This window comes from Pseudopipra pipra, chromosome 1 (genome assembly GCF_036250125.1).
Source record: "Pseudopipra pipra isolate bDixPip1 chromosome 1, bDixPip1.hap1, whole genome shotgun sequence".
NCBI lineage: Eukaryota > Metazoa > Chordata > Aves > Passeriformes > Pipridae > Pseudopipra > Pseudopipra pipra.
Window position 1 is genome coordinate 14,357,676 of NC_087549.1, and position 22,550 is coordinate 14,380,225.

The 22,550-nt window shown below is 38.6% G+C and overlaps 1 protein-coding gene across 2 annotated transcripts; it reads right to left on the reverse strand.

Annotated features, from left to right (window-relative positions):
- Positions 1-3,049: 3,049 nt before the first annotated feature.
- Positions 3,050-22,516, reverse strand: MED30 (mediator complex subunit 30). Of its 2 annotated transcripts, XM_064646225.1 has the most exons (4): positions 22,017-22,505; positions 20,990-21,148; positions 17,167-17,277; positions 5,824-6,076 (listed from the first exon to the last, which is right to left on the reverse strand). In XM_064646225.1, the coding sequence occupies exons 1-4, from the start codon at positions 22,188-22,190 to the stop codon at positions 5,981-5,983; spliced, it is 540 nt and encodes a 179-aa protein (XP_064502295.1). In that variant the 5' UTR covers positions 22,191-22,505; the 3' UTR covers positions 5,824-5,980. The 2 variants fall into 2 exon arrangements, with proteins under 2 accessions (XP_064502302.1, XP_064502295.1); XM_064646232.1 differs by lacking the exon at positions 20,990-21,148 and having other exon boundaries at positions 3,050-6,076; positions 22,017-22,516.
- Between the last annotated feature and the right edge of the window lie 34 nt (positions 22,517-22,550).

Below are 22,550 nucleotides of genomic sequence, written 5' to 3' on the forward strand. Positions count from 1 at the left end.
GAGCACAAGGGGCCAAATGGGGCCTCAGCACATCAGGTCTCTTATAGGATCTGGGCAGAAAAATCATAGTTTATACAACCTCAGCAGTGATTGTCAGATATCATCAGCTGCTGGGAACATGTGCAGAAGCAGAACTCTAAGCAATTAGATGGTTTGTAAGCTGAACATGAAGGCAGACAATGAGCTGTGATGCTCCCAGGGTAAAGGGGACATATGAAAATGCACCTCTGCTTATTTACCTCAAATATGTTGATGGACCTCACTGGGCCTAGTCTGGTGAGAAGTGCTGGAAAACATGGATTCAGCTTCTGACTACATTCAATCAATACAAACACTGTTCCAGCCTGTTAGTAGTGTTATTTGTTCTGTAGTAACAGGTGCCAGAATGTGTCCCTTATGCAATATGAGTAAGAAAAATCCTTTAAATTTACGCAGAAGTTAGATTTAACAAGACAAAAGTTTTACTATATTGTATTAATTTACCTCTTATATTTAATTTACTCATTACATTTTCTTAAATAAAAACTGACATTGGTACATAATTTTTGTCACTTTCATTAATATCCTGCAATACATATCAGCCAGATTGTTATTTTTACATATAGAGTAACCTTCCAACTCAGAAAAAAACCCTTTTCTTTTAAAGGCCTGATGCTCAGCCATATCAGTCTTCGCTGCTATTAAATAAGGAAAATGAGAAAACTACTTACTTCCTTCCCCAAATATTTTTTCTGCACTGATGTATTTGTAAATTCCTTTATAATCCCCCATTTCCTTTGTTAGCCTGAAGCAATTAAACTAATCCATCCTCTGTGAACCTCAGTTGACTCACAGTATCATTGGGTGTCTTCAAATATTTTTTTTTTGACATTTTTTCTTAAATTCAGGTCTTCAAATCTACATGTGGAGCTTACTGTTTTCCCCAGCAGTTGTCAGTCATACTTCAGCTGTAGTCTTTCTGGCTTTTGCAGCCACCTCGTACACCAACGAAATCTTGGCTCCTATGAGATCAGAATTCTTGTCCTTCTTCCTCTAAATCCATTCTCTACAGTGATTAATTTAGGTAGCATTTGTGCACAAGTTCCAGTTTCTCCCTCAGTAAGAAATATTAATCAGAGCAGGGGTTTTCTCTATGGTACAACAAGAACGGTCATGGTTTATTAGAGCACTCTGGGTATTGCCTTGCTGCCTCTATGGAAGACAAGAGGAAAGGTAAACTCCTTGCATCTTTCCTGAACAAGGCATGAATCTGCTCTGCACTTTTGTCTTTTTATGTGAGAAAAACCTGCCTAGCAGGCATCTTCTGCTGCTGTGTTGTGACACTGAGACGCACATTCAATATCCGCGATTTTGTCTACAAAGGTGTTAGATGAATGGTTGCATTTTCGGAGTGTGTGTTAACTTGGAGTGCTCCCACAAATATGCTATAAAGTATTCCACATCATAGCTCCACTCTCCCAAGTCCTATTTGGGCAAAACAGAATCCTAAGAACCCCAAGCCCCTCAAATATTTTTATACTCCAAAAATATAATGACCCTATGTTCTGGTGTTTGCTTCTGGGATTGTCTGTATGTTTATCCAGCTTCTGCCTTATCGAAAATACAAATATAGCCATAGAATCATAGAAACATTTAAGTTGGAAAAGACCTTTAAGATCATTGAGTCCAACCACTAATAAGCAGCTATACTTATTACCAGTCACATGAAGATGACCCTCAAAGTGAACAGGGTGTGCTTCCAGAGAGCTCTGTGTGTGCAGGAGGGACAGCAAGTCCCAACACTGCTGCAGGTAGCAACTTCGAGAGCCACCAGGTTGCTGAGGAAAGTAGGGGAACGCCAGAAGCATGAAGACAATTTCAATGATATATAATGATACAACAATCAACTATACATACATAAACCAAACACTGAAACATCTGTGTTGGTATTGCTTTACTGGTATTTGTAAATACTTCATCTGGTGCCATTTCATTACCCAGCAGTTAAAGTTCAGTCAGCATTAACCAAAATATTAAATTTCAGCACATGTTGATGCCCAGTAATTCCTTCAAAAGTGTTTCACAGCTCAGGAATTGCCACTTTTCTTAAAACTGTCATCTTCTTGGCCAAATCCGATACTTATTCACAGACCTGCTAGCACATGAATTACGTTCACTACCCTTACTTTCATCTGTGTAAGTCAAAGTGTATGGTTTTGGTCCAATACCTCGCAAAGTTCCTGCTTTGACAGTATTTACTGTGATAATTTACAATTCTGTCAATTTCTGCACTTTGCAATTTAGCTACTGCCCATCTATTCTGGTAGCGCTTTGAAGTGTTTCTCCTCTCAGATGAAAAATTGTAGTATAGACCTTGGCTACTGCAAGCAGCTGCACAGAGACAGCTGAATATTTTATCAGCCAGACATCTACTTGCAATAACTGCACTCTTATTCACATTTTAGGTTACTTGCGTACTGTTTGTATGCAATAAAAAAGTCAACAAACTTTAAACACATTTAGGAAAAAGACATAGATATTATACAAGCAGTAGAGCCAAGTCTAGGCTTATTTCCATTTTCCATAATTGTTCCAAAAATAGAACAAAAATTTGAAGAACTTTGAGAATTTTACACTACCAATTAAGATGATCGTGCCATTTCAAAATTCACGTCAAATACTTCCTCTAGGCTGCATGCATACTTATACATGCACAAAACAGAAAGCTGCCACCACACCTTGCAAATAGAAAAATGCATTTGCATTTTAAACCAGAAACGAAATAAAATCTCTACTTGCAGTCATCTCCTTTTCAAATACTTTGCATATGACTCTCACAGCTGCAGAAATCAACCAGTATTTCTGATCAACAAGTCTGCCACAGTGGTCAATCTAAATGGGAAAAGAACAGTTCTGCTGCTAGGAATACGTGGAGTAAGATACCCACTCTTCCTTTTGCAATGTGGGAGAAAAGAGAGAGACCTTATTTGTAAGGTGTTTTGACATCTACTCACATCTAGGTATTGTCATAATTACAGATCACTTTCAACACTGTATAAACTAATCAAAATTAACATTTTCTAACACTTTATTTGCAATTATAAGACAGGACATCCATTCATCTGTTAATATTTACAGCCTTCAAAAGGAGAAACAAAAGACAACTATATTGTACTGAATTTTAGGGAAAAGGCACATATTGTTAACCAGCTGTGAGCACATCTATTACCAGTGACTTTTACCTCAAGGAGTAGACAAATGGGTTGAAATTATTAAAAAACAAAATTAAAAGGACTGACAGAACAATAAAACACGTGTGAGGGTGATGAGGCACTGGAACAGGTTGCCCACAGAAGCTGTGGATGTCCCATCCCTGGAAGTGTTCAAGGCCAGGCTGGATGAAGATCTGAGCAACCTGGTCTAGTGGAAGGTTCACTGCCCATGGCAGGGGGTTGGAACGAGATGATCTTTAGGTCCCTTCCAACCCAAACCATTCTATGATTCTGTGAAAAGCAGTATAACATTTTAAACCCATAAATCTCAAATCAGTAAGCATTCAGTATCAACCCCCAAGACTGTAGAGAGGATATCTTTCAAAAGGATACCATTTAACTGGATGCTTCAGAAGGTTCTGAACAAATCTTTTACACAAAACTACTAAGGAATCTGACTGGACACAGAATGAGCATTAAAAGTAATACACAAGAAGCAAATCATGAAGATGATAAGTTTTCAACTTGACAAATATTAAGAGTAAAGTGCCCCATAGATTTGTACTGAAATTGTTGTTTTACATATTCTTTCATCTGGAAAAAGAGACAATAGTCCACTGGCAGCATCTGTGGATAACAAAAATTTTCAGGTCTATTTTCAGGGCTAACGAAAATTGTGAAGAACAGCAAGGGCAGAACAAAGAAAGATGAATGTTGACGATTAACTCAAAATAATCAACTGCTCGTATACCCCAAAGTTTCCTAGGACTGACAGTCATAGGGAAAAGATTAATGAGGCGTTTATTCAGTGCATTCTGGTAAAGAAAACCAAAGTATTCCAGCCATACATAATGCTACAGGAATACATCACTGGTCAGTCTGTCACAGCCAGCAAGGCTTCATGAGGGGGAAGTCCTGTTTGTAGAACCTGATTTACTTCTACAACAGGATAACCCACCTAATTGATCTAGGAAAGCCAGTAGATGTAATCCTTTTAGATTTCAGCAAAGGTTTTGATACTGTCTCTCACAGGATCCTTCTGGACAAAATTTCCAGCATATAGCTGAATAACCATGTTATGTAATGAGTGAGCAAATGGCTCATGGGTTGAGCACAAAGAGTTACAGGGAATGGGGTGACATCAGGATGGTGCAAGGTCACTAGTAGGGTTTGACAGGGCTCCATCCTCAGCCCAGTTCTCTTCAACATCTCCATTGACCCAGGAGTCAAAGGAATACTAAGTTTGCCAACAACACTAAGTAGGGATGAGCTGTTGAATCCCTCGAGGGCAGAGAGGCCCTGCAGAGAGACCTTCATAGAGGGCTGGACAATCACCAACCGCATGAAGTTTAACAAGGGTAAGTTCTGGCTTCTACACCTGGGATAGGGCAATGCTGGTTGTGTGTATAGACCAGGGAATGAGAGCCTGGAGAGCAGCACTGTGAAAAGGGACGTGGGGGTCCTGGTCAATGGCAAGTTGAATATGAGTCAGCAGTGCCTTGGTAGCCAGGAGGGCCAACCGTGTCCTGGGGGGCATCAGGCAAAGGATCACCAGCCGGTCGAGGGAGGGGATTGTCCCACTCCGCTCTGCACTGGGGCACCCTCACCTTGACTATTGTGTGCAGTTTTGGGCACCGCAATATAGAATGACATTAAGGTATTAGAAAGCATCCAAAGGAGAGGAGTGAGGATGGTGATGGGCTTTGAGGGGAAGGCTTACGAGGACCAGCTGAGGTCACTTGGTCTGTTCAGCCTAGAGAAGAGAAGACTGAGGGGAGAAGCCATTGCAGTTACAACTTCCTCATGAGGGGAAGAGGAGGGGCAGGTACCAATCTCTTGTGACTAGTGACAGGACTTGAGGAAATGGCATGAAGCTGAAGCAGGGGAAGTTTTGGTCAGATATCAGAACAGAACAGAATATGCCAAGTTGGAAGGAACCCACAACAGGCTCTCCAGGGAAGCGGTCACAGCACCAAGCCTGCCTGAGTTGAAGAAGCGTTTGGACAGTGCTCTCAGGCACACGGTGTGATTCCTGGGGGTGGTCCTGTGCAAGGGCAGGAGTTGGACTTGATACTGATGAGTCCCTTCCAACTCAGCATATTCTATGATTCAACATATGACACCTAGAGTAGTACTCAAGAAATTACAACATGTAATTGCAAAAGAAGTTAAGGTAGTCTTCCCTTAAAAAGACTTAATTATATCCATAAGGATATAATTTTTATGTAGCTTTTGAATTTTGCTCCGATTTATCTAATGTATCATATATCCAGTGATAGGATATGGAATAAGATGAACTTGTATGGTATAGCAGCCTGCAGTGTAAGTTCCCACAATGGAGAACATATCGAATTGCAGTATCTGATTGCTGATTTTGGCCCCGTAGCTTTCTGGAGCGACTTTCCTGTCTTGCAACCCTTCCTATCTGTAGAGGCTGTTTGATGTATACAAACAGGTTTTTAAAACTGTTAATTGTATTATAAAGAAAATCCAGAAACACTTCATTTATAAACCCCCTCATTTGCATAGCAATCCAAATTATTACTGTAAGTTACTGATGCTGTACAGCCTAAGGGAAACACTCAGGTAAAACCTGTAGGATGAATCTTCTATAAAAACAAACCCAACACCATTTAAGTTATTAGAAAAAACCCAACATTTTAATCTTGAAGACTTTTCAAACATTACTGCAATATGATTGTAGGAAAATATGTTTCTTCTTACAAGGAAGTTAAGCATATCCAATGAGATTTGTATCTTCTTCAAATACAAAGTTTGATTTTCCTTGTTCAATTCCTCATTGCCAACATGGCATTTATGTCCCAAATAAGATTCCGTAACTGATCCATGATCTGCTTCAGCTGCTGATTCTTCTGTTTCAGTTTCTGTGGAAAGAGTTTATTATCAGGTTTTTTTGTGATCAGTTCAATTAACACACTCAAAAATTCAACAAAAGTTACAGTGTTATGAAATGCTATATGAACCTTTTCCTCAGTTGTCTGTGAGCACTATTAGTGGGATAATACATCCCCTTAAAATCACATCCTAAAAATACAAGAAAGCCTCAAAAGTTAAGGACTATGGCTACAGGGTCAATGCTGTTCTCTTCACAGCATTCTTTTTATCAGAACACCTGACACCTTCAAAAGCTGGAGGTTTGTGGAGATCATTCCCCACTTCTCAAAGTCCAAAGGAGAGCATCGTAAGTAGGAAGAAACAATTCAGGGAACAGGTAAATTTATGTGAATATATGTTTTGTAACTTGGGTTTGCAGAAAAATGAGGGATTAACAGTAGAAGTTTGAACAAAGCACAAGGTATAGGTGAAGCAAATCAAGCTTTTGCAGCCCTTCTGCCTATGTAGGTCAACTGTGATGTGCTTAGAGTCCTGTCTTGAAAAAGGTTCTCCCAAGCATGCTGAATTCTTTAAATTTATGTATTTGTTTTTGCAAACTGCAGAAGCATGTGAAGGAAAAGAAGAACAGCAAACTTGCTTTTATTTGGTTGCATAACCAAAACTTAAAAATTATGTCTTTACAGAAGAAAGATCTGGGCATTAAGACATCATACAATTTCCTTAACCTTTCATGTTTCACCATAATACCCGTATTTATTGTCTCATTTATTCATTCTCCTGCTCAAATCGAAGCTGTTGAGAACTAAGTTAGGTTGTTGTTAACAATACACAGCATGTCCTTCATTTCATTCTGATTTGACAAGATGTCAGCCTTCTCACATTAGAGATCAAACTACTTATTCATTAGGGAAGTCTGGAGTTCCAAGTAAAGTGAAAGAACAGGAAAGACTTGCTACCATCAAAAGAAAAAAAAATGTTTCAGGTTTGACATAACTTTGTTATTGACACTACACAAATGGCAATACATTAAAAGGGCGACTCAGATCAGTAATACAACCAAAGCAACTGGAACAGTGATAAAACGAAGCAACAAAAGAAGCAATGTCCTGAAAACATTTTGATGCAGACAACACAACAATGTTTTAAGATGCCCAGATGGTCAGTTGGGAAAGAAGTCCAGAGTAAAAAAGGAAGCCCATTAATTTCAGACCTGTAAAAACAGTCTGAAGTAATATAGTAATTAGGCTTATATGGGGAACATAGTAAGGGAAATATTACTGAACACAGACTTTGGGGGACACATTTCCTGAAAGAAGAGACAACATGCAGTTCCAGACTCCTGAGCAGGATGTGAAAACAGAGGTAGGACAGTTAATGTGCAATAACACTGAATTTCTAATCAAGCATTTGACAGACTAAAAAGTGTTTTAAAGATAACTATGGGCATTTATCTAATGCTTCTTTCATTTCTGTTTGCTGATCCAGACTTCATAATATATAGCAGAGATCCAACTCCTAAAGACGAGAGAGAAAACTAAGAATCATGTAGTTACCACAGCACCCAAATGACAGAACTGCAAGTGTCTTCCTACAAAGGTCTTGATGCTTGAGAAAGCACAAGCGGGATGAGATAAACAAGCATGTTCATACCTGTGGCATTTTTAAACATGTTTCTATTTGCCATCCTCAACATTCAATCTTAAAGAAATCAGTGAATGTTACATCAAAACTACTAGTTTAATGCAGGCTGATACTGAGGGCATGTCATTTCAAGATTTTTCAAAACCTTCATCAATAGGAATGAAGGGTGAACAGTCAGTGATGGTTATTCAAGTCAGACAGAAATAAGAACCATTGACCTCTGATAAGCAGACTGTGTTCTCTCTTCATCCATGTCTAATTGTATTGTTAAATACTGTTACTTAGGTAAGCTCACATGAACTTTATGCAAGTTATGCCCAAAAGACTCATTCTGTAAGATTGTTTTCCTTTCCTGTGCAAGCATTATGACACTGTAAATTGCTTGATCTTTATTTGATATTAGACAAGGGAACCTTCAAACTGGATTTCATTTGTTTTCAAAGCATCTGTAAAGACAGGAAGTATAAAATTGTTTCTTTATTTATCTGAAGATAATTTTAGATCCTTGTCTTCAGTGAAGACCTATTTTTTTAGCTCTTCTACTTTTTCTAGAGACAGAAAAAAACATCTAAGATGAAGCACTATCCCTGGATTGCTAGGCTGGTGAAAGTATAAAGAGAGGAGAAAATATCCACTTCAGAGAGCATGGTCTCCTAATTGAAATGCATAGAGTGATCTTTGTTACTGATCTTTGACAGGCAGTGGCTCACACCACAAAGTAATACATAATTAATATGTTCTACACCACTGGAAGTGCTGGCCTCTGTTTAAGACTTTGCTGAGCCAGTAAGAACACCTCAACCCAGGTCTAACCTTGGAAAGATAGGTGAAATGGCCTTCTTGGGAAATGGGCAAGTTCTGTAAGCAGCTTCTGCAGTAATGACAAATTTTTGTTTGAACAGATTGCTTGCAAGTTGTCTCCCACTCTTTCCTCCTTCTATTGAAATGACTTAGTTGAACTCTGGACTGCTCTCTCAGGATTAACAGTTGTATGAAACAAGAAAAAGTACTTCATCCCACATATATGCTACAGCTTCTGACTTTATCTGTTTTAAGATAGCACAGGGAAACTATCTTATATGAGGCAGTTTATAATGATCTAAGAGACCTAAGTTCAAGTTACATCTGACAGGTAGGTTTCTGTTAGCCCCTTTCTGTCAGAAAAGGGATCTGACTGGAAGTTTATAATGAGTTTAAGAGACCTAAATTCAAGTTACATTTGACAGGTAGGTTTCTGTTAATCCCTTTCTGTCAGGAAAGGGATGTGACTGTAAACCAATCCTAAGAGGTCTTCTTTGGTGATACTAATATTCGATGTGATTAACTACCCATTTTGATTGACCCTGCAAGCACTATGGCCAGCAGGATGGAGTTGGCAAGGACTGCACCTTCCAGTAACCAACAATACCTCAGTAGGCATAGGTCAGGTAAGTCAGTCACGAAAACAGGTACTGAAGCACAAAACCCACATAAATGAAATTATGTGGGAGAACCGTAACATACATGCAGAAAATAGCTGTCTTTCAAGGAAAAGAAAATCTGTCATAAAGAATTTGCCACATTTCATACAGATTTGGGTTCAGTAGGACACAGTAATTTCAACTTCAACTGAAATGAAATTTCTACTAAAACTAATTTTTTGTTCACTTTCATTTCATTTGAAATCAGTGCTGTCTAGACCAATTCACAACTTACTACCAGAGATGCATCAGAACTTTCCTTCAACACTTCCCATCTCTCTCCTCATTTTAAGCTCATCTATCCTTCAAATTTTAAAACAAAAACATGAGTCATTATGCTGCACTCAAGCTATTTGTTGGAAGTCCCTTCTTCAGGGAAAGAAAATAGTGTAAACACTGTGGACGAGTAAGATCAGATTCCAACTGGTGCTTGTAAAAACATCAACAGTACTTGCCTATATTGTACAGGCTCTCCTTCTGCTTAAGTAAAAAATAAACAAAGAGGGCTTTCCACCTTGAAAATCTTATATAAAAGACCATACCTCTGAATGCTGTGACAGCTATAGTTTTCACCTGCTCTGTTGAAGATCTACAACTGTACAGGCCAGAAGGACATCTCAGTGTAATAAAACATTAAATATTAGTAACAGTAGTACCTTTATTTGCATAAATCTTGGCAGAATTAAAAAATTATACTTACTTTGTTGATTATGACTCTACTACAGAGAACGGGCATCATGTTCTTTTCCATTAGCATAGAATCATGGAACAGTTTGGGTTAGAAGTGATGTTTAATGGTCATCTAGTCCAACCCCCCAGTGAGCATCTTCAACTAGACCAGGTTACTCAGAGACCAATCCAGCCTGACTGTGAATGTTTTCAGGGATGGGGCATCTACTTCCTCTCTGGACAAGTGTTTCATCACCCTCAGCATAAAAAAATTTCTTCCTTATATCTAATCTAAGTTGACTTTCTGTTAGTCTAAAGACATTACCCTTGTCCTATTGCAACAGGCCCTGCTAAAAAGTGTTCCCACCTTTCTTGGGAAGCCTTTCAGGCCCCTTTAGGTACTGAAAGGCTGCTACAATATCTCTGTGGAGTCTTCTCCAGACTGAACAGCCCCAACTCTCTCTGCCTTTCCTCATGGGTGAGGTGCTCCATCCCTCTGATCATTTTTGTGGCTCTCCTCTGGACCTGCTCCAACAGGTCCATATCCTTCCTGTGCTGCAGACCCCTGAGCTGGACATAGAACTCATGTTACTCCTTCTGACCATTAAACTGCTGTAGGAAGTGACTGTTGAAAGCCTTATGAAGGTGACAGTGGCCTCCATGTTTCCATGTAAGTCAAAGCCAAGAAATTTCTACAGAAACACAATGTTTGTGATAGGAAAGTGAAATTTAAACTGTCTCTTTTTTAAATGAGTCCTTTATATTGAAATCTCTGAAGTAAGGTCGAAAAACCTTCTCCTTTCTTTTTTCTTTTGGTTTTATAGTCAAAAGAATGACAATATTATATGCATATAGCTGGAAAAAAATATGATACAAAAAATGTCCTCAACACTTTGCTCAAACACTCTTAAAGCTGCCAGATGATATTCTAACTTATGTCTGCTCAACTGATACCAAGGCCCACTTTTCATCATAATATCAATCTATGTATAATTTTTTTCCAAAGGGATAAAAATATTAATCACTAATACAGTAACTGCTGTAAACATTAACACAGCTTTTCCTGATGTCATGCACAGACATAACTGTTCTACCCCTACCAAAAATAAGACTGGGTTTTCTGCCTTGCTCTTCACCTGATAGCTGAAGGGAAAACTGCTCCTTCTGCATGTGTAACTCTGTGTTCCTGAAACATGCAAAGGCACCACTGACAGCCTGTGCTCCACTGCATGCTCAGTACTTTTCACCTATTGACCCCGATGGGATTGCACGTATGCACTGTCAGGGAGGAAGAAGCACATTCATTCAAGTAGATCGATGTTTGCTCCATACCAATTATTTATCATTCAACAATGAGGTCTGAGGTCTTATTTACTGAGTACCATCTAGACCATGTAGCTTGTAATGGAATTACCCATTCCCCAAGGTGCTTCTCCACCACAATCCTCAGTGTTACATCCCCCTTCTTAACATGAAAATCACACAGATGTATGATCCTCAGTTACAGATGGACAACTAAGTGACATGAACACCAGAGATAAAACTGGAGTGCCTACTAACTTTGTCCAGAGACACTTCAGGTTCAAGTTCGTAACTAAATTTCATATTTGAACAGTTTCCCACATATTCAAAGCTACCATGAACCACAAGGAGAAGGATGAACAACTGCCACGGATGTTTTGTGGCAGAGAAAAAAAAAATCCAGTTTTCAGGAGCTGCCTTCAGTTAGTTACTCACTGCTTACAATAAATCCTTGCTTCTCATTCCCAAATTCCCTGCTTATTCAATACCCTCATACCAGTTACCCAATACACAAACCAGGATTTTTATAATCTTATTTACTACGATACTGATTCAATCTAAACACTGCCTCATCTGCAACAAAAGCAGAATAACTCAAGGACTCTTCCAGAAAAGTGGGCAGAGAGGAAAAGGAACCAAATGTGATAATGCAATAAAGGTTGTACAATATGCACCTATATGAGGACAAAAGGTGACAACTGGGATTGTTAAGACAGCTTTAAGCTCACTTTTTCCTAATTTTTTTCAACGTTGTTACCATGATATTATTTTGATATAGGATGTAATGTGAAAAACTTTGCATGCAACACTTAACACAAAACTGAAAAGAAAGTATATCATCATCTGGCATAAAATGTATCTGAGTGCTGTGGGAGCTGTCTGGTGATATTATAAGACCACTCTATGCAATCTTCTACTGGAGAGGGGAGGAGGCTCCTGATGAAGAAGGAAACATCTTTAGTCATCTGCAAGAAAGTCAAGGAGTGATATCCAGAAAACTACAGGCTGGTTAGCCTAACCCCTGACTCCAGAAAGACTATGCAGCAAACCCTTCTGGAAGTCATGTCCAGACATATGAATGATAAAGTCATGGTGACTGGAAAGAGTCACCCTGGATTTACCAAAGATGTGCTGTGCCTGAAAAACATGATGTCCTTCTACTGAGTAGTGACTGGCTGTGTGGCAAGGGGAGAGGAGGGGCTTTTCTTTACTTTCATATTAGTCAGGCTTTTGACACAATCTCTCATAGTCTTGTAGCCAGATTGGAGAGGTGTGGTTTGGATAGGTGGATTACAAGATTGATGGAAATCTGTCAGGGCTATGGAATTCTAAATGCTGGGATCATCAGTATTAAGACCAAATGGTAACTGGTCACTCTTGAAGTTTCTCAGGATTGATACTAAGGTGAGTATTCTTAATATCCTCATTAATGATTAATCCACACTTACTGACCTAATCACTGTATCAAATTTGTGGACAATGCCAAGTAGGGGAACGTGATAAATATACTCAGTGGTAGGATATCTGGTTCAGAGGGACCTACCTTGGGAACTTCAATTAAAGTAAAATCTTACATCTGCACACACAATAAACTCACACAACAGCACAGGCAGAGAGCTGACTGAATAGAAATCACATTTGCAGAAAAGGATCTTTTTGGGGTAATTTTGATACTTTTTGACAAGTTGAACATGAGTCAGCTGCAGATCTTTTTGCAACAATGAAGACTAACTGCAGGCTGTGCTATATTAGAGAGAGTGCACCCATCAGGTCAAGTGAAATTGTTATTCCCCTCTATTTGGTTCTGCAGAACAACTGTCCAATTTGGGGATCAATATAAAGCACTAACATACTGAATAATGCCTAGTGGAAGGCCATCAAGATGATTAAAGCTGTATTTGTTCTGTCTCAAGAAGAGAAGGCCAAAAGGCATGATCACTGTCTTCAGCTACATACTGAAGATCATAGAAAAGACAAAGCTGGACTTTTCTTGAATGTACACAGCAAAAGGATGAGGGAAAGTGGATACATGAGTTATGAAAAAATTCCAATGTAACATTAGGAAAAATTTCACAGTGAAAGTCAACCCTTAAGAAGGGACCAGAAAAGGCAGAATTTCCATCCTTACAGATATTTGAAATGCTACTGGATATGAGCTGGAGCAACAGGATCTAACTTTGCTGGTTGACCCTGCTTTGAGCTGGGGGCTGAAGTAGATAACCTCCAGACCTCCCACCGAGTCTAAATTCCTCTGATTCTACCACTGCAGAGAGCCAGTTTGGGTACTCAAAACATGATGGAACTGTCTCCAGTGCAGCTTAATCTACCAAGAAGGTGTCCAAATAAAGAATTCTTCGCCTCTTGCCAAAGTATTCCTTGGTGCACATTCGTATTTTGGGTGAAAAAGTACTCTACACATATAAAACAAAAGTACATGCAAATAGTGTGAAAGGTAGTTTAATTGGAATTTAGTTTTTCAGCATAGTTCAAAAGTAAAGTTTTCCGAAGAGAAAGACTAATTGCAAATTGCTGTCATTTTAAGGATACTTCCCTAAACAACATCAGCTGCAGTGCACAATGTTTATGTTATCAAAAAAAGCCCAGAGCTAAAATCACAACAGCTTAATTTAAAAGTCTGTCATATAGATTGTCTTTTCCTCTCTTAGCAAGATCACTGTTAAACACTTAGCAAATGTTAATTAAGAATATCAGACACGACTGTTTTCTAAAGGGTCACCTGGAATGTCCTAATGCTATTTCACATCATTTCATTTTCATCCAAATGTACTGAGACTACAAATTACGTCATAGTTTTCCTAAGTGCTTCATCTGAAACCAGACCTACAGCACCTAAGAAACCTAAGCTGTACTTGCTCCACACAGACTAAAGCATTCTCAGTTTCTGATTTGCTATTTTCTAAGTCCTGTCAAATGTACTACAAGACTACAGACCTAAGGTGAGCCTTAGGTGAAAATAATACTGACGATGCTATACTTAGAAGGTAAAAAATCTGTAGACTGAACATTAAACACTTGAAAAATATGAAGACAAGTGAGGAAATCTTGTTAACAGTTTCCACTTGTTGCAAATAGATTAATTTCAATGAAAACTGGGTCAAGACTTGCACTAGTAAACCAATGCAAATGCTTAATCAACTCTGGAACAGTGAATTATTTATTCCAAAAGAGAGTCAACCACCCCAACAATTTACAAGCCCAAAAAGCAAATACAGTTAAAAAGGAATAAGCTACATTTTTGGGAACTGCAACAGAGAATTGTTTAGTACAAAAGGCAGAAGTAGCTCAGTGCTCAAGAAATGGTTTGTTTGTTTGTTTGTTTGTTTTGTAATAACGGTATATGTTTCTTAGTGCTGGCAAAACTCCCTTCTGGTATTAAGCTTAATGGGTTTTATTTAAACCTACATTTGCTAATTACTACTGAATTGGTAGGACAGAAATTCATTACCTTGTAAACTGATCTATATTTTAAATTAACAGACAAGCACTTCCACAGCCAAGGTGAGCACATTAAACTTTCTGACCTAAAAATATAAGCCTAACACAGCAGAAAGATGTCACTACACAGTAAACCAATACCAAAAGCTCCTGCAGTATTTAGGATCACATCAACAGATTCTCCTGCCCCATGAATGAGATGGTGAGTACAGGAAGTACCTGATGCTCCTCTCCTTCTCCACCGAGGATGCCCTGCCCAGACAACTGCAGCAGCAAAGCAGAGCTGCCATGTTTCAGGTCAGTGGTTCATGGAATGAGGGACATTTTTGTGTGAGAATATATGATCCACAAGATTTGTATGAGCTACTCCTAGCTGTGCCTGAGCTCTACACTGAGGGGCAAATAGTGCCTTTCACATACATTCAGAGCCACTAGAGAAATCAGACTGGCTGGGTTATCACAGGAAGAAGGGTAAAATTAAGCAACCCATGGCAGGTCTAAGAACTCAAATATCTCAATAGTGTCAAAGTATTGGGAAATTGCAACAATGCTTTTTTTGGTACCAATGACAGCCAAGATTGAAAAAATGCTGCCTATCACAGAAAAAAGGATTAGGTGAGAACAGGACAACAGCTGAACGATGATAGTGGGTCAAGAATATAAAAGGTTTCCTCATCTGTAATGTTGGTTTCCTTATCACAGCATCTTCATCAACATTTTGCATCATGAAATTTTTCTAAAATAAATTAATCCAATTGAGTTGGATGTTACATACCATAGGGGAACTGAAAAGCTATCAGGAATGCCAGCTAAGAACCAGAGGGCTAGTTAAGCCCAGCAGCCAGTGTCAGAAATTAGATCAATTAATAATGATTCTAGTGATTTTTCTTTGCAAAAAGAAGAATTTCTTTATTTCTAGTCATAAAACCCAAAGCATTTCCTATTCTGAAAAGTACTAAAATTCGAGCTTTGAAAGTGGTACTGGATGTGCTAATACAGCTGGAGGGAGACAAAAGAAAAAAATCAGTGCACTTCCCAAAACCAAGAAGTTTAACTTTCTTTTGCAGTAGTTAGTAAGTATTTGTCCACAGGAAGATTAGAGAAAGTTCAACTATCTTGTGAGGATTTACTATGGAAAATCTGGAAAACTAGGTCTGGCATTTAGGTGTAAATACAGGATTTCAGACCAGATTTAAGTGAAGGTTTTAATGCATTCTTAATTACCAGTTTGCGACCAGTGGTCCTGTAACACCATCAACCTTCTTAAGGTTCAGAACTCATCATAAAAATTTATGAAATTCTTTTCACAAGATCACACCAAGGAGGTTTAAAAACACATTAGGATGCAAGTACAACAACAAGGACAAACCCACGTCACAGAACTATTAAAACCACAGCAAATATGGACAGTTAAACTTATTAACACTTAAAGATTGCAAATAAATGTGCATAAATTCAGAGTACAACACTGCATACAATATAATATATAAAACTATGCTATATCAGCACTTAGGAGAACGATCAGAACAGGGAAGCTGACAACCGCTTTTCTCTAAATTCAAGTAGTCCCTATTTTTCTACATAAATGGGTTATGAAAAATTCAATACATCTCTGAGTGTTGAAGACAAATTAAAATACTGGAAATATTTTAAAAGTTAAAAATCCACCAATTATTTTCTAAATTAAATATTTCATCTATTTATTTCCTTTGTTCAGTTATTTTTGTAGATTATACTTCCTTTTTACTAAGTATTCACAGATATTACAGCCATAGAAATATTTAATTAATCCTATCTTTGTACTTTACAGATTGAAGAAACAATGTTCAAAACTGTGGTCTGGCAAAACTTCATATTTTAATCTCAATATTATATTTGCAGTTACTCTAGCATTATTTATTTTTAGATTTGAATCCATCTTTAATAATTGTCCCTAACTGCAGACTGCCACTCAAACTGAAAATTTGACAGCATCTTTATAATTCATAGCACATTTTTTTTGAATGTGTTAAGATTCAACAGATGTTCCTCTTAACAAAGGAACGGTCTTCCTCAAATTGTCAAAATACAAAAGCCTTCACCAACTCATATAATTGTAACAATATTTACACATCTGGTGGTCAATATCCTTTTTTTTTTAAACTTGAGGTAAGTTTTGAAGAGAAATAAATTCAACAGGCACCTTACTTCAGTCTATAGTGCTGATATCTAGTGGGCTAAGCATAAACATAATACACTGTGTTCAAAAGAATATATGTTGGTTTTAAAAGAGGCATAAGTAAAAACTGTCAGGGAACCCAAACTCTACAGCCAGAGTTAAAAAAAAACCCCAAACAAACCCCAAACAAACAAAAAACCAAACCAAACCAAACCAAACCCAACCAACCAAACAACAAAAAAACCCAAAAAACTCCTCTCGAATTTGTTTCCTGAAAGGTAATTCTGAAATAGTTAAGTGCAAGAAGTAATTATCCCCAGGTTTGATGGTAGTCATCAGACATTCTGCATTTAGTAAAGCAATCTAGAAATTTAAGCTTTGTGACATCAAAGTGCCATATCCTATTTTATGCAAATTAATTTAACTTTCTTACCTTATTTACTTCCATAATTTCCCTTCTCTCTTCACTAGCAAAACGAAGCTGACTTGCAGCACCACGATCATCATGCTTAGAGCCATCTTCTTCAACATACGGAATAAGTTGCTGTGAAAACAAGAAATATTAGCTTTATTAAAAAAAAAAAAGAAAAATTAAAAAAAAGAAATTAAAAAAAAAAAAAGAAATGAAATGCAGGAGATACATAAGGTACTACCATTTTCTCCACAGGTTCAAACTGCTCAAATGAAAGTTGACACAAGCTCATCACCTCAAACCCAAAGGCCTTGGAATGACCTCAGTTTGTTCTCCAGGAAAATGATGCGCTTCAAAAGGACACAATCCCACCTGTTACCATGCTTAGACCCAAGCAATTTCACAACTGCAGGCAAAACCCACACTTTCCATTTCAAGATGTGTATCATGGATAAATCTTGTATTCTTGAACTATGCAGATTGTGATTTTACATTTTACCATTCCACACTATGAAACACCACAAACAAGAGCTTGTTTATTATAAAGTATTTTAGCAGAGGGGCAGGTACTGATCTCTTCAGTCTCATGACCAGCAACAGGACTCGAGGAAACAGCATGAAGCTGAGTCAGGGGAAGTTTAGGTTGGATATCAGGAAAATGTTTTTCACCCAGAGGATGGTTGGGCACCAAACAGGCTCTCCAGGGAAGAGGTCACAAGCCTGCCTGAGTTCAAGGAACATTTGGAAAATGCCCTCAGGTACATAGTGTGATTCTTGGGGTGTCCTGGGCAGGGCCAGGAGTTGGACTCAATGATCCTGATGGGTCACTGATTCTATGATTCTATATTCTATGATTCTATACTAACCATAATTATGACTGGCTTTACATAGCTACTTAGTTAATACTCCAGCTATGACTTGCTATTTTAGTGAACCTCTGTTTGGCTGTTCTTAAGACCAGGCCTATAGTCACCTAAAGGGAGTTTTTCCCTAAGTATTTCCCACTGTGATCTTCTCCGACACACAGAATGATAGTTTTGTTTAGGCTGGAAAAGACCATATTGTACTATCATTTCTGTACAAAGCCAAAAATCTTTGATGAAGTATCCCTAAATGAATACTACTGTATGCTTCCTTCCTAAAAAGAAAATAAATTAAAAAGAATCAGTAAATATAGCAGGTACAAAACAAATACATGCTTCTGTGTCAGAACACTTCCAAGCTACAAACAACTAATAAAAAAATAATAAGCTGTAGCATTTTATACATAGCATACATCCACAGTGTCCACAGTGCAACATTGTTTTTTCTGTCCTGAACCAAGCAAAATTACATCCACATTCCCATACACACTACAGACAAATGAAAGACTAGTATTGATGAAAATGAGCAAGAAGACATTAGTTCAAAAGCCTGGGAGCAAGTTGCTCACCAAGTGCATATTAACTCGTTACTTAGGCTGGAGTGTAATATTTCAAAGCATTCAGCATCCTCCTTCAGCATTTTGACAGAAAACTTACTTTGATTTAACCCACTGAAAATTTAATTTCCTTCTATGCAAAAATTTCTGTAGTCCATTCTTATTAAGCTTATGAAAATGAACAAAAACTACCACACTAAACTTTGTCATGAAAACGTAGTAAAGGTTAACCACTTCCTACATTTGCAGACCATAAAAAAGAAGTAGAGTGGCTCCTAAATACTCTTGGAAGAAACTCCTCTCTCTGATGGAAAAATAAAGTAGCACTCAAACTAGAACACTTTCTTTGAAAACCTCCTGTCTTTTAGAAAAGGTATTAGAAAAAAACCAAACCCACCAAGAAAAGCCAAATTACACCTAACACACAAAAGCAGGAAATTTAAACCAGATCTGCTTCACAATTATTTCATGCCTTGCTACATTGGTTAACAGAAATTTAGTCATACTTATTATATTGGTAGTACACATTTACAAAAAATGTGAAAACATTTATATCAATAATAATAGACTAAGGAATATTAGTAGGTACCGACTTCTCTTGACTGTGTAAAAAAAAAAAGAGCTTTGTAAATATTCTTCAAAGGTATGGTTAGAATGTCAGCCACAAAATAATATGATTGAGACTATTATTGAAATGCTGGAAGAAGAATTTAAGAAAACTGATCCAAGACGAATAGTGTGCCACTGTCATTCACCCTAACCAGTAAAAACATGAGACAGGCAGGCACTTCCTAACTTCAGAGCAGAAAAGACTACGCAGATTAAAAAGAAAGAATTCCAACTATTGATACAAAATTTTGCTGTGCTTAAGTTATCAGTCAGACATTGCATTAAAAAAGCTTACTCTACTCTATTGCACACAAGTCAACACACCAGGGAAAAAGTTTTATTCTTTAAAATGGGAAAGTTATCCTACTCCCTTGCTCGCTGTCAGGTTTCTCTAAAACTCTTGGCAGTGATTGCTGACAGAAGTAGTAGTCTAGACTGGACTGTACAGAATGAATGAATGAACCTAATTTATTTATTCCTATTCATTAAAGAGATTCAAATACAAAATAAAATGCTTATATGGTTAAAATTCAATGGACAATCACAAGTCTGTTAATAAAGTTGCCTCCGAATCCAAAGGTCAATATTTAAAGAACTTCACAGTTCTGGATAATTAGCACAGTAGTTACTTGAGTCATAACACAAAACAGGGTTTAAGAGTATTACTAAGAATTAGAATCAACTTAACTTATGAGGGAGAAAACAAAGTTTTGATTTTACTAGGAATAGCAGTTTTATTAGGAAAAACTTTAGCCAATCCTCCTTCCAGGAAGTCTGATGCTGTAACTGTTTCATCACCACTGCACAATTAGTTTTGGTTCATACTGGCCCAGCAGGTTAGGAGCAGCAGAATGAGGCAACTAAGAAGGCACAGATTCATGGTCAGAGAAAGAGAATAATGTTTATTAGTGAGGGAGCCAGGCTGACAGGTGAGAGCTTGAAGCAGACTGTTCCCCACTTTTTCCCACTTCATTTAAAAAATCTACCCTGATCCTTTCATTTTCCTAGGGGAAATAAATTGACGAAGGAACTAAGAAGCTTGAGGAAAAAGGCTAAAATTTTAAATCAAGTTTGATTTTACAGAATCCAAAAATGAATTAGGTAGGAAAAGACCTCTGAGATCTTGTCAACTAGACCATGGCACTAAGTGCCACATTCAGTCTTTCCTTAAACACCTCCAGAGACAGTGACTCTAACACCTCCTTGGGCAGCCCATTCCAGTGTTTAATAACCCTAATGTCAACCTAAGCCTCCCCTGGCACAGCTTGAGGCCATTTCCTCTTATCCTGTCACTTGTTGCTGGGAGAAGAGGCTGACCCCTACTTTGCCACAACCTCCTTTCAGGGAGTTGTAGAGAGTGAGAAGGTCCCTCCTGAGCCTCCCCTTCTCCAAGCTAAACAACTCCAGGATCCTCAGTCACTCCTTGTCAGACTTGTGCTCCAGACTCTTCACCAGCTTTATTGCCCTTCTCTGGACACGCTCCGGCACCTCCATGTCCTTCCTCAATTGAGGGGCCCAGAACTGGACACAGCACTTGAGGTGTGGCCTCACCAGTGCTGAGTACAGAGGAAAAATTTCAAATTGGGATTCAGTTTCAAAATTGGATCCCTCCCAGTTGGCAAGAGTTGATGACGATAATCTGAAAGTTTCACAGTTTTTCAACCAGCTTCAACTAATAAACAGAATTCAGTCCACTTAATATCCAGTCTCATTAAAACTTGTTATGAGTCTCCTGCAACTGAGGAGAATGGACGACATGGTGTGCAGGGAGTGGTTATTCCGAGCTGTAATGTATATATGCATAAAGATACTTACTTCTATGGGAACAGGATCGAGCCCAGCACAGTTTTCATTGCATTTGTCATAGACTAATCTCAGTTTTCTGAAGAGTATTGATAACTGACGGAGATGTTCCTGCAGCTTTCCCAATCTGTCTTGATATGTTGCAGTATGATAAGTAACACCATTTGGTAACTTAAGAGAACCAAAACATTAAAAATATTAAAGCTTCTGTCCCACAAAATAACCAGACCAAAAGAAATCAGATGGGGCTTTGTACATTTTAAAATCAGACAATCACATTATTCCCACAGAAATCACTGATTTTTTTATTTTCTTTACCAGTAAAATTCTGGATTTTATGTGCTCAATCACTGTTGTCAAACAGCTTCATGTATTCTATACTTTGGTCATTGCCAATCCCTCTAACTCTTTTCAGTGAGTGTCTTCACAACGGTTAAGTATGACATTGTTGTGATCCAAGTATTACACTTTGAGAGTTTGTGTCTCAACCCCAGGCCACAAAACTCAATAACACCAGAGTCATGAAAACAGAAAGAATGGGGGTTATTATTTATCTTCTACTTTCCACAGAGAGAAAACACAACAAATGTTTGTATGTTTTCTCAGTAAGTAGCCATAAATAAGGACTATGTCCATTTTTATAAGAAAAAAAAGAAGTTTTAGGTGGGAAATATTACCAAAAAAGATCAATGAAAATTCCTCTAAAATTACTCCCTGTATGTTAACATAAATAGAGAAACATAACTGGCATATAAACAGGCTTTGCTATTCATAAAGGAAAACACAGTTACAAAGTGTATTTAGAGTTTATCGATTGTGGGGGCAACAGCAATTCAGCATTTCTGAATATTCTACATGTTCACTTTATCTACAGGAGTAAACAAATACATTAAGAGTAGTATTCACTTCTCCAATCAATCCTCCCTTTTAAAACAGTTTGATTGAGTTATCGAAACGTCCTAAGCCGTCTGTATATACGGGCTGTCAGTGATAACAACACAGGAAGCAAGGGCCGTGAAAATAAAAAGCTATTTTTCACCTGCATGTTCCTCAGTAACTGGAAGATCTCCATGGTTCGGAACACAATGTCCTGCACGGTCTCCTGGCCGATGCGGCAGAGGGAAGCCGTGTTCACCTCCCGGGCCGCCTGAGCCTGAGTTCCCGAGAAAGCGCCCGGCGGCATCCCCGCCCCAGCCAGAGGGGGGGTCGACATCTCCTGGCCTTAACCAGTCCCACTAGGCCGAGCAGAAAGAGGAGGTTATGATGGAACGATCAAGTACTTGAGTCTATCCTAATAAACTTCTGAAGGACAGCTACCCCATTCCTTTTCCCCGCACGCGGCCCTATCCCAGACAGAACCGTTCAACTGGCAAAGCCGGCTCAGCGCTGCACCCCCGGGGTCGGACCAACCCCTCGGCTGGGACACCGCTCCCTCACAACCGCAGCGCTGCCGGGCGGTGGGACCGGGGATGCTCCTCACGCACCTCCGTCCCCTCGGCGCGGTCACTGCCTCGACCCGCCGCAAGCGGACACTCCCGGGGCCGCGGCACCGCGTCCCCTGCGGAGGCGCAGG

Excerpts from the sequence above, each read along its gene's own strand:
- MED30 (XM_064646225.1), bottom strand. The coding sequence starts at position 22,190 with ATGTCGACCCCCCCTCTGGCTGGGGCGGGGATGCCGCCGGGCGCTTTC. Across the intron at positions 21,149-22,016 it reads AGTTACTGAGGAACATGCAG|TTACCAAATGGTGTTACTTA; the intron begins GTGAAAAATAGC and ends GGTTCTCTTAAG. Across the intron at positions 17,278-20,989 it reads TCGATCCTGTTCCCATAGAA|CAACTTATTCCGTATGTTGA; the intron begins GTAAGTATCTTT and ends TTGTTTTCACAG.